The following is a 13,308-nucleotide window of genomic DNA, read 5'->3' as shown; positions in this document are numbered from 1 at the left end:
TGTGTGTAGTAATTTGTGTTGGTGGGTGGTAGTTGTTGCATGTTGAGCCCAGTAGAGGGCGGCACATACCAAGATATTATAGCAGGATGAGGCAATGATGATTTAGAGATGGATGGATGGATGGATGGATGGATTTGTACTAATCCCAAAATGGTAAATTTCAGTCCTACAGCAGCAAAATATCAGACACACAGTACACATACATGAAATAATAAATAAAAAGGATAGAAAATAAATACAAATACTCAAAAAATAATGACCGGCTCACTCTACATTATCCCTTACTTAGTCTACAGTTATTCAAGACAAACAAAGCAACAGATCTTTTCATTTAAAGTGCTCATATTATGCTTTTACCCTTTCCTTTATTGTGTTATATATCTTTTTTTGTGCATGTTATAGGTTTACAAAGTGAAAAAGCCCAAAGTCCACCCCAAAGGGACTTACCATCTCCAACAGAAAACACTGTTCACAAACTGCTCCAAACAGCTCTGTTGTAGTCCAGCCTTTACTTCAGAGACAAACATGGTCACTTCGTAACACACGTTATAATGCTCGCCTAGCTGCTAGCAGTAAAAGTACTAATAGCACACTGTAAAAATACTCTGTTACAAGTTAAAGTCCTGCAGTGAAAGTGTTACTTCAGTTAAAGTGTGTAAGTATCATCAGGAAAATGTAGTTAAAGTATTAAAACATTGTAGAAAGTGTAAAGGATCCAACCAGTTGTGTGTTTAATGGTCTAATCATCTCAGCTGGACTTGTAGCTGTTATATTGTTGCCTAGTTTACTTTAGAATAAAACATCAGATTTTATAAACTACATGTGTTTTGTGTGCAGAAATCTTAATCTGTAAAGTAACTAGTAACTAAAGATGTAATAGATGAATAAAGTGGAGAAAAAAGTACAATATTTCTCTCTGAAATGTAGCGGAGTAGAAGTAGAAAGTGGCATGAGAAGAAAAGACTGAAGTAAAGTAGAAGTACCTCAACATTTGGACTTAAGTACAGTACTGGAGTAAATGTACTTAGTTACATTCCACCACTGGACAGAACACACATTGTGTGCTAAGAATGGCAGATAAAATAAACATGGAAGAGGAACAAACATGATCTTTTATTGTTAAAGAATAGAAAAGAAATAAATTATCTAAAAAGATGTATTGGTCTCTGACCAGTCTGCCGTTGTTAGAACCATTATAGAAACACGTGTATAGGACTTAATATATTACCCTTCATCACTGACTTCATTATAGAAACACGTGTATAGGACTTCATATATTACCCTTCATCACTGACTTAATTTAAAACCCATTTGTAACTTCATTAGCCTTTCTCAACAACTGCCGTAATATATTCACCAAACTTCTAACAACAATATGAACAGCAGTCTTCATACGGCAATATAACAGCACCAATCACACATGAATAATGTTTAAAAGAATGACAGTATTAAACTGTACAGCAATGTGTACCTGTTGTATTTTAATGCAGGCTAATGACAATAACAACAATGAGGTAAACCACAGCTGAGTGAACAGAAAAGGCTGTTAGCAGAGTAAAAGTACAAAGACAACGAAATGCAGTTTGTGTCCAACCAGAAGTACAAAAAAAGCAGAAAAGTGCAATGTGATATACAAGTATAGACAGGTATAGACAGGTGGTGTATAGGCAGGACAAGAAATACAGTGCAGTGTAGACAGTAGTATACAGTTGGTTTACAGAAGGTGGTTTAGAGTAATATAAATGAAATATGTGCAGTGTATTAGCAGTTACCTTATACGAGCAGAATAAATATGGCTATGTAATATGAACAATGTATGAACAACATGTACAGATATGTGCAATGTAGTGGCAGTAACATTATAATAGTAGTAAGAATAATACAGATGTTTGCAGTGTATTAGCAGACTATGTTATAATAAAAACAGAATAAATATGGATATTCAGTATGAACCATATAGACAGATATGTAAATCAGTAAAACAGGGTTCCTAAATGTAACCAAATATATCCTCATGAAAGAAATCAAAACTAAAAAAGTGAAAATAGAATAACGAGGCTTTTATTTTGACAGCCGTCCCCCCGGAAGCGGTGTTTGTTGTTGTTTCCCCGTGCTGAGCAGCGGGAGCAGTGAGGAGAGAAGCCGTTAGCTGAATCCAGATCAGGGAATCCCAAACAGCGTTTCTTAGTTTGTTCATCAGAGATGGAGCGACACCGGGAACACACGGAGGAGACCAAGCTGCGGGGAGAAGGTTAGTCTGACAATCTAACTGCTCTCATAATCACGCTAAGCTAACGTTAGCCTGTTAGCCGCATGCAGCTAGCTCCTGAAGCTAACGTGTTTTTATATCAGCTGCTAACTTTATCCTCACAGTCCTTCAGCTGCAAGAACAACATCCGCTGTCCTAGATTCAGTTCTGGAAGAAATATTCAGACCCTTTACTGCAGTTAAAGTACTAATACCAGTGGCATGAAAAGAAAAGACTCCGGTAAAGTACAAGTACCTCAACATTTGGACTTAAGGACAGTACTGGAGCAAATGTACTTAGTTACATTCCAGCGCTGCCTACATTATAACCATCCAGTCTTTTTTCCACTGGCCAAAAAGTGATTGCAGCTTCTGTCTTGTGTTTAAAAAGGTTGTTTCTGCCTCAAAATGATTAGATTTTCTTTTATCTGACAGATTGTAGCCCACGCTGAACTTTCTACCTGTTGAAATACCTTTTTAAAGGGCCAGTACATCCAGGACCAGCCAGTTTTCTAAGGAAGTTGTTGACTGGGAGCTTCCAGACTGAGTCTGACTATGCCAGGCTACAGAAGAAGCTACCAGCTGAAATATAGATTTATGAAAAGTTGAAGGCTTAATCTGTGATGCTGTCAAAGCTGGAAGAAGAAACGAATCAACTTCAAAGGGGGGAGGGTGTCACATGTTATAATAAGATAAAATATATCCATACATATCATTTATAAATAAATATAAATCAGTCCATCAGTTGACCAAAACGTTGATTTGTAACTTTTGGGAACAGGAAATTGGAGGGGTGTGTGTGTGTGTGTGTGTGTGTGTGTGTGTGTGTGTGTGTGTGTGTGTGTGTGTGTGTGTGTGTGTGTGTGCATGTGTGTGTGTGTGTGTGTGTGTGTGTGCATGTGTGTGTGTGCATGTGTGTGTGTGTGTGTGTGTGTGTGTTGTTTTTCTAACAACAGCAGTGACCATGGTGCTAGTTTGTGTCTTTTAGCTCATAGCTTTAGCAGCAGACTGTTGGACGTCCTGCTGTTAGAATCCTCTCCAGTGAAATACAGTCACACTGTTTAGCTGTCAGCATTTAAACCGTGTTTAATCCATCTGCTAGCTAACGGTAGTCTAACATACACGTTACCTGCTGCCAAGTGTAACGTGTTATTAGTGTTAACTAGCGTCACATGCAGCGATGCTTCTGTTGCCTCTAACGTCTGTTTTCGGAGCATCAGAGAGCATTTAAGTTGCACCAAAATCCACGTTGCTATTCCGTCCGGTAGATACAGGTCGGTTTGGCACCAGTGCCATATTAGCGCTGGATTTTAAAGGAACACACCGACTTATTGGGACTTTAGCTTATTCACCGTAACCCCCAGAGTAAGACAAGTCGATACATACCCTTCTCGTGTCTGTGCGTGTTGTAACGCTGTCTGACGGCTCCACCGGTAGCTTAGCCTAGCACAGAACCTGCAGGTAACAGGTTCCAACTAGCCTACTGCTCCGAATAAGTGATAAAATAACGCCAACATGTTCCTATTTACATGTTGTGATTTGTAGCGTCACAGCGTGTACAAAAAAAACGTAACATGAGACACAGCCATCTTCTAACCGTAAACAAACTGGGAACTATATTCTCAGAAGGCGAAGCTCTCCTACTTCTGCTACTTGGGCGGAGTGATTTGCTCTGCAGCAAGCCTGAAGGGCTGAAGTACTCGGGCTTGGTGCTGGATTTCTGACGTATGGCTATTTTAGAAAAGAAATAAATTAATAAGTCCACATGGGATTTGTTTTTGATACGCTGGGTTAACCAATCATCGAACATCCACCTACCAATGAAATGAGTTCTAACCAATCAGATGCAAAGTAGGGCGGGTGTTTGCCGAAAAGCGAGAGTGCGGTGTAGTCTCCGTGGTAACGCGGCTAAAAAAAGTTTTATCAAACTTGGAGCACATATGTAGATGCAGCTTCAGTTGAGAAAGGAGTTAAAAACAAATGGCGCTGGGCATGAATAGAGGACAAGAGGAAACTGGTGGAGCTGGGAAGCCGTTTAGCACTTGGTGCCTCAAATTGAGGGAGCTGGGTGCTTGCTTCTGCAGCGTATGTTCAAGGAAGATACTGTACAGCAGCAGCGGTAAGAAAGTGATTGCTAGTCATTAGATGCTAGTCACAAAGCTACATAAGCCTGTTTAAATATCATTAGTAGGGCTGAACGATTAATTGCATTTGCGATAATATCGCGATATGTTAAAACGCGATTTCCTAATCGCAAAGGCTGCGATTTGATCACATGACTCGCGAGAGCAATCAGTCTGCACTCCGCAGAGAAAGCATCAACTTAGCATGCTAACGCTACACTGTACCTTGAGCTGATTTCTGTCATTCAAACAACTCTGAGTTGTAGTTTAAAACTTTTACAGCCATTTTAATAAAATGAAGGGTTTTATTCTGGTTCGAGTCCATACGTGCAGTTAATGGATACAGACACGCAGAACTGAAGGCTCGGTTGGCAACTAGCTCTGATTAGCGGTTAGCTCCGTTATAAAGATATGGAGTGGAGGAGCTGCCACTGAGAGGGGTAACAACCAGACTCTGATAAATGACGTTCGGGGAGCTTTCACAGCAGCGTGGCCGCGGTGTTTCAACGGTTTTATTAGTACAGTTAATCCCACGGCAAGAACACCAGCAACTAGCTAACGTAACGATAGCCTCTCTGAACCATAGACTGTATATAAGAACAAGTGCACTCGGCAGCACGCAACTTCACGAGGGGGAGGGGCTTGAGGCAGCTCCTCTCTGTGCATTGTAAAAATAAAATACACTGTTGTGTGTGTGTGTGTGTGTGTATATATACTATATTTTTACTTTTTTAACTGTCTAGTGTGTAATTGTGTGTTGTTCATACTATAAAATGATTTATTGTTTGTCTTTGTTGAATAATACAGAAGACAAAGCTTAAAAAAATAATCGAATCGCAATATTTGGGAAAAAAATCGCAATTAGATTATTTTCAAAAATCGTTCAGCCCTAATCATTAGTATTTTTACTTTGGTTATTTTAAGTATCTGCTAGTGCTTTTGTTTTGAAAGTACCAAGCAGCCTTAGCCACCAGGGGAAGTCTACACATATGGGTGATCAGGTATGTAGGAGGTAGCGAGGGCTGATGGTTTTTTACCAGAGCCTAGAGACGTCATTGTTCCTTTGTTTGTTTGCCGAGAACTGGATAAATAAACCTCCCAAAATGCCACCTCTGCCTGGACAATGAACGTTTTTATCTCTGCGTAAGATTCCCTCCTTCGGGGCCTCAGTGGCTGTTTGACTTTGAGTTTGTTTTGTTCAATCTGAGGACAAATCACCACTACAGTTGCTTTTAAAGTTAGTTTCTTTAATTTAGGCAACAGATTGCAGTCAAACATTTTTTCCACTAGGCTTGAATGTAATCTTTATCGGACTGCCTTAAACTTGAAATAACCTAACAAACTTATTGCTTGTAAGTTATAAGCAAGTTTAATAAAAGTAAATCGCTTATCACCAATCGTGCCCGACCTTTGACCTTGTATATAAATCAGATTTGGACCTTTTAAAGGGATACTTCACCGATTTAGCATTAAGCTTTGTATCAGTAGAAACCCGGTAGTATTTTTGAATGGCCGTGCTTCCCTCCCTCATGTCCCCCTGAGAGGGGAGATCTCTGGATTGAGGGTCTGGAAAAAAGCCTCAGATTGACGCAAAATGACGATTTTTGCGTCATCTGAGGCTTTTTTGCCCAGAGGCTATGAACTACAACAAAAGGACCTACTTCCGCGGGGTTGGACTGCCGACATTTTCCGAAATTTCACGAACCAAAACGACTGTCAGCCATCTTGAATCCTCGCGTAGCGTGGCTTCTCAGTATCAAAACTTTAGATAGATAGATTTATTCATCCCGAAGGAAATTTTAGAGCAACAATTATGTGCATTCAAACTACCACACAAGTGTACCACCGGGATACATTGGTACAGATTGTAGACTATGCAGGATACTTTATTACAGACGGAATACTCGACACAGCTTCGCCCGCCGGCTATGGAGACCAGCTGTGGAGTTCGATGCCTCTGGCCGGTAAAGGGACATCATCAGCGGGGGACGTTAAACGAGTTTGAGGGTGGCAAAATCGTGTTTGTTGTCCGCTCATTAGACAACAAACTGGACTACATCCAACCAGCGAAACTCCCAACGCGAGTTCAGAGACTGCTGTGTTTTTGTTGTTGTGGAAACAATTGCTGTATCAGACTATCCAGCTACAGACTATCCAGCTACCAGTCTAGCTACTCTACGGGTAAGGCTAGCTAGTGGAGGTGAGCTGTGTTAACACGGACTGTCTGGTGCAGAAATGGGGGTGCTTGTATCCAACTAACTGCTAACTGCTGGTGGAGTTTGTGACTGTTAAATGCCGACCATTCTACAATACACGCAAATTTGTATACTCGGTGATACAGTCTACCAAGCGCTAATGCTAGTAGCTAGCTATGTGTTAGCTGAATTTTACGGAGCATATCATGTGTGTCCATTGGAGGGACAGTAGCAGCTAACAAAACCCCTAATGTTCACAGAAATGCATTAAATTGAAATCGGACACCATAGTTATCTTTATAAGACATTGGGATATATGTTATGTAAGTGGCGTGACGAAATTCAAACTAAATATACGAAAGTTATGCCGAAAATGAAGCTAACTAGCTGCTATCTGTACACAAAGGATTAGAGGGACAGTAGCAGCTAACGAAACCCGAGAAACGGTGACTTTCACTGGGTATGGAGTAGGGCTGAACGATTTTTGAAAATAATCTAATTGCGATTTTTTTTCCCAAATATTGCGATTGCGATTCGATTATTTTTTAAGCTCTTTGTCTTCTGTATTATTCAACAAAGACAAACAATAAATCATGTTATAGTATGAACAACACACAATTACACACTAGACAGTTAAAAAAGTAAAAATATAGTATATACACACACACACACACACAACAGTGTATTTTTTTTTTTTACAGTGCACAGAGAGGAGCTGCCTCCAGCCCCTCCCCCTCGTGAAGTTGCGTGCTGCCGAGTGCAGAGAGGCTATCGTTGCGTTAGCTAGTTGCTGGTGTTCTTGCCGTGGGATTAACTGTACTAATAAAACTGTTTAAAAACCGCGGCCACGCTGCTGTGAAAGCTCCCCGAACGTCATTTATCAGAGTCTGGTTGTTACCCCTCTCAGTGGCAGCTCCTCCACTCCATATCTTTATAACGGAGCTAACCGGAGCTAACCGCTAATCAGAGCTAGCTAATAGTTGCCAACCGAGCCTTCAGTTCTGCATGTCTGTATCCATTAACTGCACGTATGGACTCGAACCAGAATAAAACCCTTCATTTTATTAAAATGGCTGTAAAAGTTTTAAACTACAACTCAGAGTTGTTTGAATGACAGAAATCAGCTCAAGGTACAGTGTAGCGTTAGCGTGCTAGTTGATGCTTTCTCTGCGGAGTGCAGACTGATTTGCTCTCGCGAGTCATGTGACCAAATCGCAGCCTTTGCGATTAGGAAATCGCGTTTTAACATATCGCGATATTATCGCAAATGCAATTAATCGTTCAGCCCTAGTATGGAGGTTGCAGCTTTCTCGTCAGACTGTGTGGAGCTCCTGAAGTCCGACACTTCTTACCAAATTTGCAATTAGCCATCAATTTTCGTAAAATGGCCCATATTTGAGCTTTATATAGTTGATTTCTCGCTTAAAAAAGTATCTGAAGTGAATTTAATAACGAAATAGCCCGACAAACAATGTGTAACTTTGCAGTGTCTGAAATATGAGACCTGCTGTCTCGTCTCCAATGTGTTTTACAGCCTACCAAGCGCTAATGCTAGTATGTGTTAGTCTATCGTATGTCGTTTGTATATAATGTCGTTTTTATATATTTTAATTGTGTAACCACTTGAGCCACAGTGAAATGTTGTTTCGTTTTCGTTTATATGGTTGAAATGACAATAAAACACAGTTGAATTGAGTTGACCGTCTCTGTCTGTCTGTAAACGGTAGGCGTGGCTTGGGAGTGGACTCAGAGCAGCGAAGCAAGTGCATTCTGGGATTTGGTGTCTTTCATCCACATGAGCCAAAAACACATTTCCTGGCTTTTCTCGGCCTAGAAGGCACCAATTTTTCACATTTATACTACATAAGTGACCCAATTTAAAGATATATTCAGCTTTCCAGCAGTGAAATATCCCTTTAAACATGAAGTTTGAGAATCCCTGCTATAGTGCGTAGTTTCTGTCTCCCCCATGAGGAATTCTAAGTAATGACAACAACACCGTCAACTGTCAACGCGTCCACAGTCCTGTGACCCGAATCTGAAAAAACTCAGCCGGGACCAGCGACCAGTGGACCTGACAAAATGGTGGAAGACGAGGAGATAGATGATGGTCTGGTAGCTATATTATAGGTATTTTTAACTCAACTGAAGGGCCAAAACATAAAATGTCACCTGTGCCATAAACAGTAGAAATAACTTAAATGTTACCAAATACAAAAATGACATAAATGCAGATATAAATGTAATTTAAAAAAAATAATAAATAATTATCGATTTTCAAATATTGCAAGTGCTGGAAGACATACATGTTCTCACAGGTAAACTCTGCTCTCCAAGTTGATTTCTGCACGTGTGAATGAAACTGACTTTTGACACTTTGGCGGCGGAAACCAAGGAGGCACTGGCCCTCCTATGATTGTTCACTTTCAAGGTGATCTAACCCACAGACCTCTGTAGTTTACCTTGATTGACAGCTGTTGGTTGCAAAATGCGAGCATTTGGCCACAGTGTTGAGCCCTGCTGTCTGGTCCGGTGCAGCAAAGTTATCTTACCTTCCAGTTCGGAGATTTTCTCACACAGACCGAAACAGCTTTTACAGCTGGAGCCGAGTGGAGGCATGATGGTTTTTTAAGGGTTTTGGAAGCTCAGTTTTGTATGATGATCTTTGGGGACCTGGGATAAATCTGATCATTTCATTATGGGGCGGCGTCCTCATCAGAGTGATCTCAGCTAATTAGCAAAGTATTGTTGAGACTGATATTTAATGTATGTCTGTCTGTGTTTCAGCTTTACCTCCGGGCTTTCTGGAAGTGATTGTTGGTAAAGAGGAGCAGCAGGAACCAGAGCCCCCCCCACACATTAAAGAGGAACAGGAGGAACTGTGGAGCAGTCAGGAGGGAGAGCAGCTTCAAGGGCTGGAGGAGGCTGATATCACCAAGTTCCCATTCACTCCTGTCCCTGTGAAGAGTGAAGATGATGAAGAGGAAGCTCAGTCCTCACAGCTTCATCAGAGACAAACTCAACACATGGAAACAGAAGCTGATGGAGAGGACTGTGGAGGACCAGAACCAGACAGGAACTCACATCCACTTTTACAACCAGAGACTGAAGACCAGACTGGAGACTCTTCTGATCCTGAGACTGATGACAGTGCTGATTGGAAGGAGACCAGAGAACCTCAGTCAGCTTTAAACTCTCTGAAACATGATTCAACATGTAAGAAAACATTCAGCTGCTCTGAGTGTGGGAAAGCTTTCACTTATAGTGGAACCCTGAAGAGACACATGATGACTCATTCTGGAGAAAAACCTTTTAGCTGCTCAGTCTGTAAGAAATCTTTTTCGCTGAGTGAAAATTTTGAGTCACACATGATGACTCACACAGGAGAGAAGCCTTTTAGCTGCTCAGTTTGTAAGAAATCTTTTACACAGAGAGGAAGTTTACGGACACACATGATAACTCACACAGGAGAAAAACCTTTCAGCTGCTCAGTCTGTAAGAAATCTTTTACACAGAGAGGAAATCTAAAGGCACACATGAGAATCCACACAGGAGAAAAACCTTTTAGCTGCTCTGAGTGTGGTAGAGCTTTCTCTGATAGTGGAAACCTGAAGAACCACATGAGAACTCACACAGGAGAGAAACCTTTCAGCTGCTCAGTTTGTGATCAAAGATTTGGCTGCAAGACAAATCTGAAGACTCACATGAGAATCCACACAGGAGAGAAACCGTTTATTTGCTCTGAGTGTGGGAAAAGATTTAACGACAACTCAAGTCTGAGGAGACACATGAGAACTCATACAGGAGAGAAAGCTTTCAGCTGCTCAATCTGTAAGAAGTCTTTTACACAGAGTGGAAGTTTAAAGAAACACATGAGAACTCATACAGGAGAAAAAGCTTTCAGCTGCTCAGTCTGTAAGAAATCTTTTAGACTGAGTAGCCATTTAAATTATCACATGAAACAACATACAGGAGAGGAACCATCTACTTCCTGTGTTAGTGACATCAGAAAGCAGCAGGAGTGGAGCTCCAGTGTGGACCAGGAGCAGCCAGAGAATCTCAGCCAGGTTGGAGCTCTCTGAACCATAGAAATAAAATGGATAGAAAGGCCATTTCCATTCAGATCAACGTAGCATAATGGTCAGAGTGGCAGCCATTTTTATGTGTACCATTGCCATGGTAACGTTTAAACTTCAGCACAAGCCGACTTCCAGCGAGTCGCGGAGCTGAGGCTAAATGAGTCAAATTAACTTTATGCTTCATCCACACAAAGCACACGCTATCGCCACGAGTAACAGCTTTATTCGGCTCGTTTTCTGTGAGCGATGTGGTGAGTTGGTGACGTTAAGGCGGAGTTAGTAAGCTAATGTTAGCCAAATAACAATTGTTCTCCGGCTGGCTGGTTCCGCCGTGCTGTCATGCTGCATCGGTTACAGAGAATGAGCTGAACAGCGGGCTAGGTCCAATGTCGGACTGGTATCAAAAAACGGCCCTGGCATTTGCAACACACCGTCCCAATTTTCAAACCACACCAACCTCACCCAAACATTGAGATTAAAAGCTCCAAAAAACATACAGAGAATGCAAAAATGTAGAACACACACTGAAAGGAAACGCATTACTATTGCTACAGTCGGTGACATATGCCAACAACAATTTAACATCTAAGAGCGTCGGCAGATCTACGACATGATATGCTGCACTAAAGGTACATTCAGCACTAATACAACGACTCGACGTTTAAGCACAGCAAATACAACAGCTCCTCAAAAACATGGAAAGAACAATGCTCAACCTCTGGGTAGTACAAGCATTAATATTTTTGGCTGCATGCATAAAATAACATCACAATAAACCAAAGACAGATTATTGCTATTATCAGTAGTGGCCCATAGAGGGCAGCCCTTCTGGCATTTGCCCAAATTCCAGATGGCCAGTCCATAACTGGCTGGGTCTAACGTTAGTGGTCCACTGACCTGTTGTCACTGGGTCTGACTGTCCCTCCTCACTCCCTGCAACTCCGAGAACATCTCCAGAGCTGCGTTGGGTGGCTCTCCTCCAAGCGAGCTGCGACGTTGTTTACGGCCTCAATGACGCGTATTGTCACCATGACAACTTAAAACAATCGCCATTTTGTTGTGTGCCAATCAAATGACCACGGGAAACTCCACGGGAAGTTCAATGGCCTTTCTATCCATTTTAGTCTATGCTCTGAACGCTGTAATCTGTAAACTGGACGCTGATCTTTACTTAAATGTTGTTTGAATTTAGTCTAAGGACAATTAATGTGGTGAATTAGTACAAACTGAAGACATGGAAACAGAAGCTGATGGAGAGGACTGTGGAGGACCAGAACCAGACAGGAACTCACATCCACTTTTACAACCAGAGACTGAAGACCAGACTGGAGACTCTTCTGATCCTGAGACTGCTGATTGGAAGGAGTTTCAGTCAGCAGTTGGACTGAACAGAGATAACAACATCTTATACGGGCAACATTATTTTTGGGGCTATTTTACAACTTATTGATAGGATTAAATCAGCATTGATAAAGTTAATCACGAACTTACTTTACTTACTTACTAAGTTCCTGTGGCTTTCTAGGTTCAGTTATTCAATGGTTACTTGACTACTTAAGTAATTGTAAACACAATCAAAAGTTCTCTTTTCACAAAGCAAACATTTTTCTGTGGGGTCCCACTGGGGTCAATCATAGGCCCTCTTATTTATATAAACAACCTAGTTTGCTTTTCTTTTCTGTTTGCACATGATATAAGTGAGCAGCTCAGTAGTGTGCGTGAGAGCATTTCACTTGTGCGTGTGTAAGGTAATTGGGAATAATGTCCCTGATGGTGCCTCATACAAACTCAGTAATTTCCACCAGCTGACAGTTTGTAACATAGAAACAAAATGGATTCTGGATAATTTTTTTAATAGTTTGTAGCTGACTTTACCAGCTGACTTCTCTATTGGCTGTTGAAACAGGAGACGTCTCTTACGTTCTAAAACCAGCTTCTGGAGACTCTACCAGCTGACAGCGACACTGGGCTTTATGTTATTGCACGTGTGGGGTGCCAATGATGTTCTCAATCGATTTGATTTCACTTAACTTCACAAGGTCCAGATTCGATTACAATCACGTTAGGGAAAGTTTAGCTTGTATAGAGAAGAGATTTTCAGAGAACTTCTGCTGTAAATTATACAAGCAAGAAGCAACCCTCAGATATGTTTTATATTGCACCAGGTTCATGTTTACATTAAGAACTGAGTGAGCCCCCAAAAGTTTGTTTTAAAGCACTTTTTACTTCTACGTCCATGGTGAAAATTCAAATATTAAAAGATCCATTTTTCTGGATTATATTGATTTAATATCAGCTGTGGTTAGCCATTAGCTAGTTCTATTAGCTGACTCAGCCCCGGGTGAGAAGGACCAAACCTGGAAAGAAAACCTCCTCCGTTTTGTTTGTGTATTCAGTGAAGTCACTAATCACTACCACTAATATATTTAATTTAATGTTATGTATGTTGTATTTCAACTTATGTACTATGTCAGAGATTCTCATTTTTACTATGATTTGTTTTCTACACATTTAATAATGTTGGAGCGAGCCTGAGTTTTGAACTGCCAGCGACTGCTTCTTTGTGTTTTTGTGCACATTACGCAAATCAGATGAATAAATGAATAACTTGAGAGAGAATATGTGTGTTTTGTATGTTTGATAGATAGATAGATAGATAGATAG

General features: G+C 40.9%; 1 protein-coding gene across 1 annotated transcript; it reads left to right on the top strand.

Annotated features, from left to right (window-relative positions):
- Positions 1-9,783: 9,783 nt before the first annotated feature.
- On the top strand, positions 9,784-11,273 carry LOC116050893 (gastrula zinc finger protein XlCGF8.2DB-like). The gene has a single exon (XM_031301122.2). The coding sequence runs from the start codon at positions 9,850-9,852 to the stop codon at positions 10,645-10,647; it is 798 nt and encodes a 265-aa protein (XP_031156982.2). The 5' UTR covers positions 9,784-9,849; the 3' UTR covers positions 10,648-11,273.
- Positions 11,274-13,308: the final 2,035 nt, after the last annotated feature.

Source organism: Sander lucioperca, chromosome 12 (genome assembly GCF_008315115.2).
Source record: "Sander lucioperca isolate FBNREF2018 chromosome 12, SLUC_FBN_1.2, whole genome shotgun sequence".
Classification (NCBI taxonomy): domain Eukaryota; kingdom Metazoa; phylum Chordata; class Actinopteri; order Perciformes; family Percidae; genus Sander; species Sander lucioperca.
This window is presented reverse-complemented; position numbering and strand designations above follow the sequence as displayed.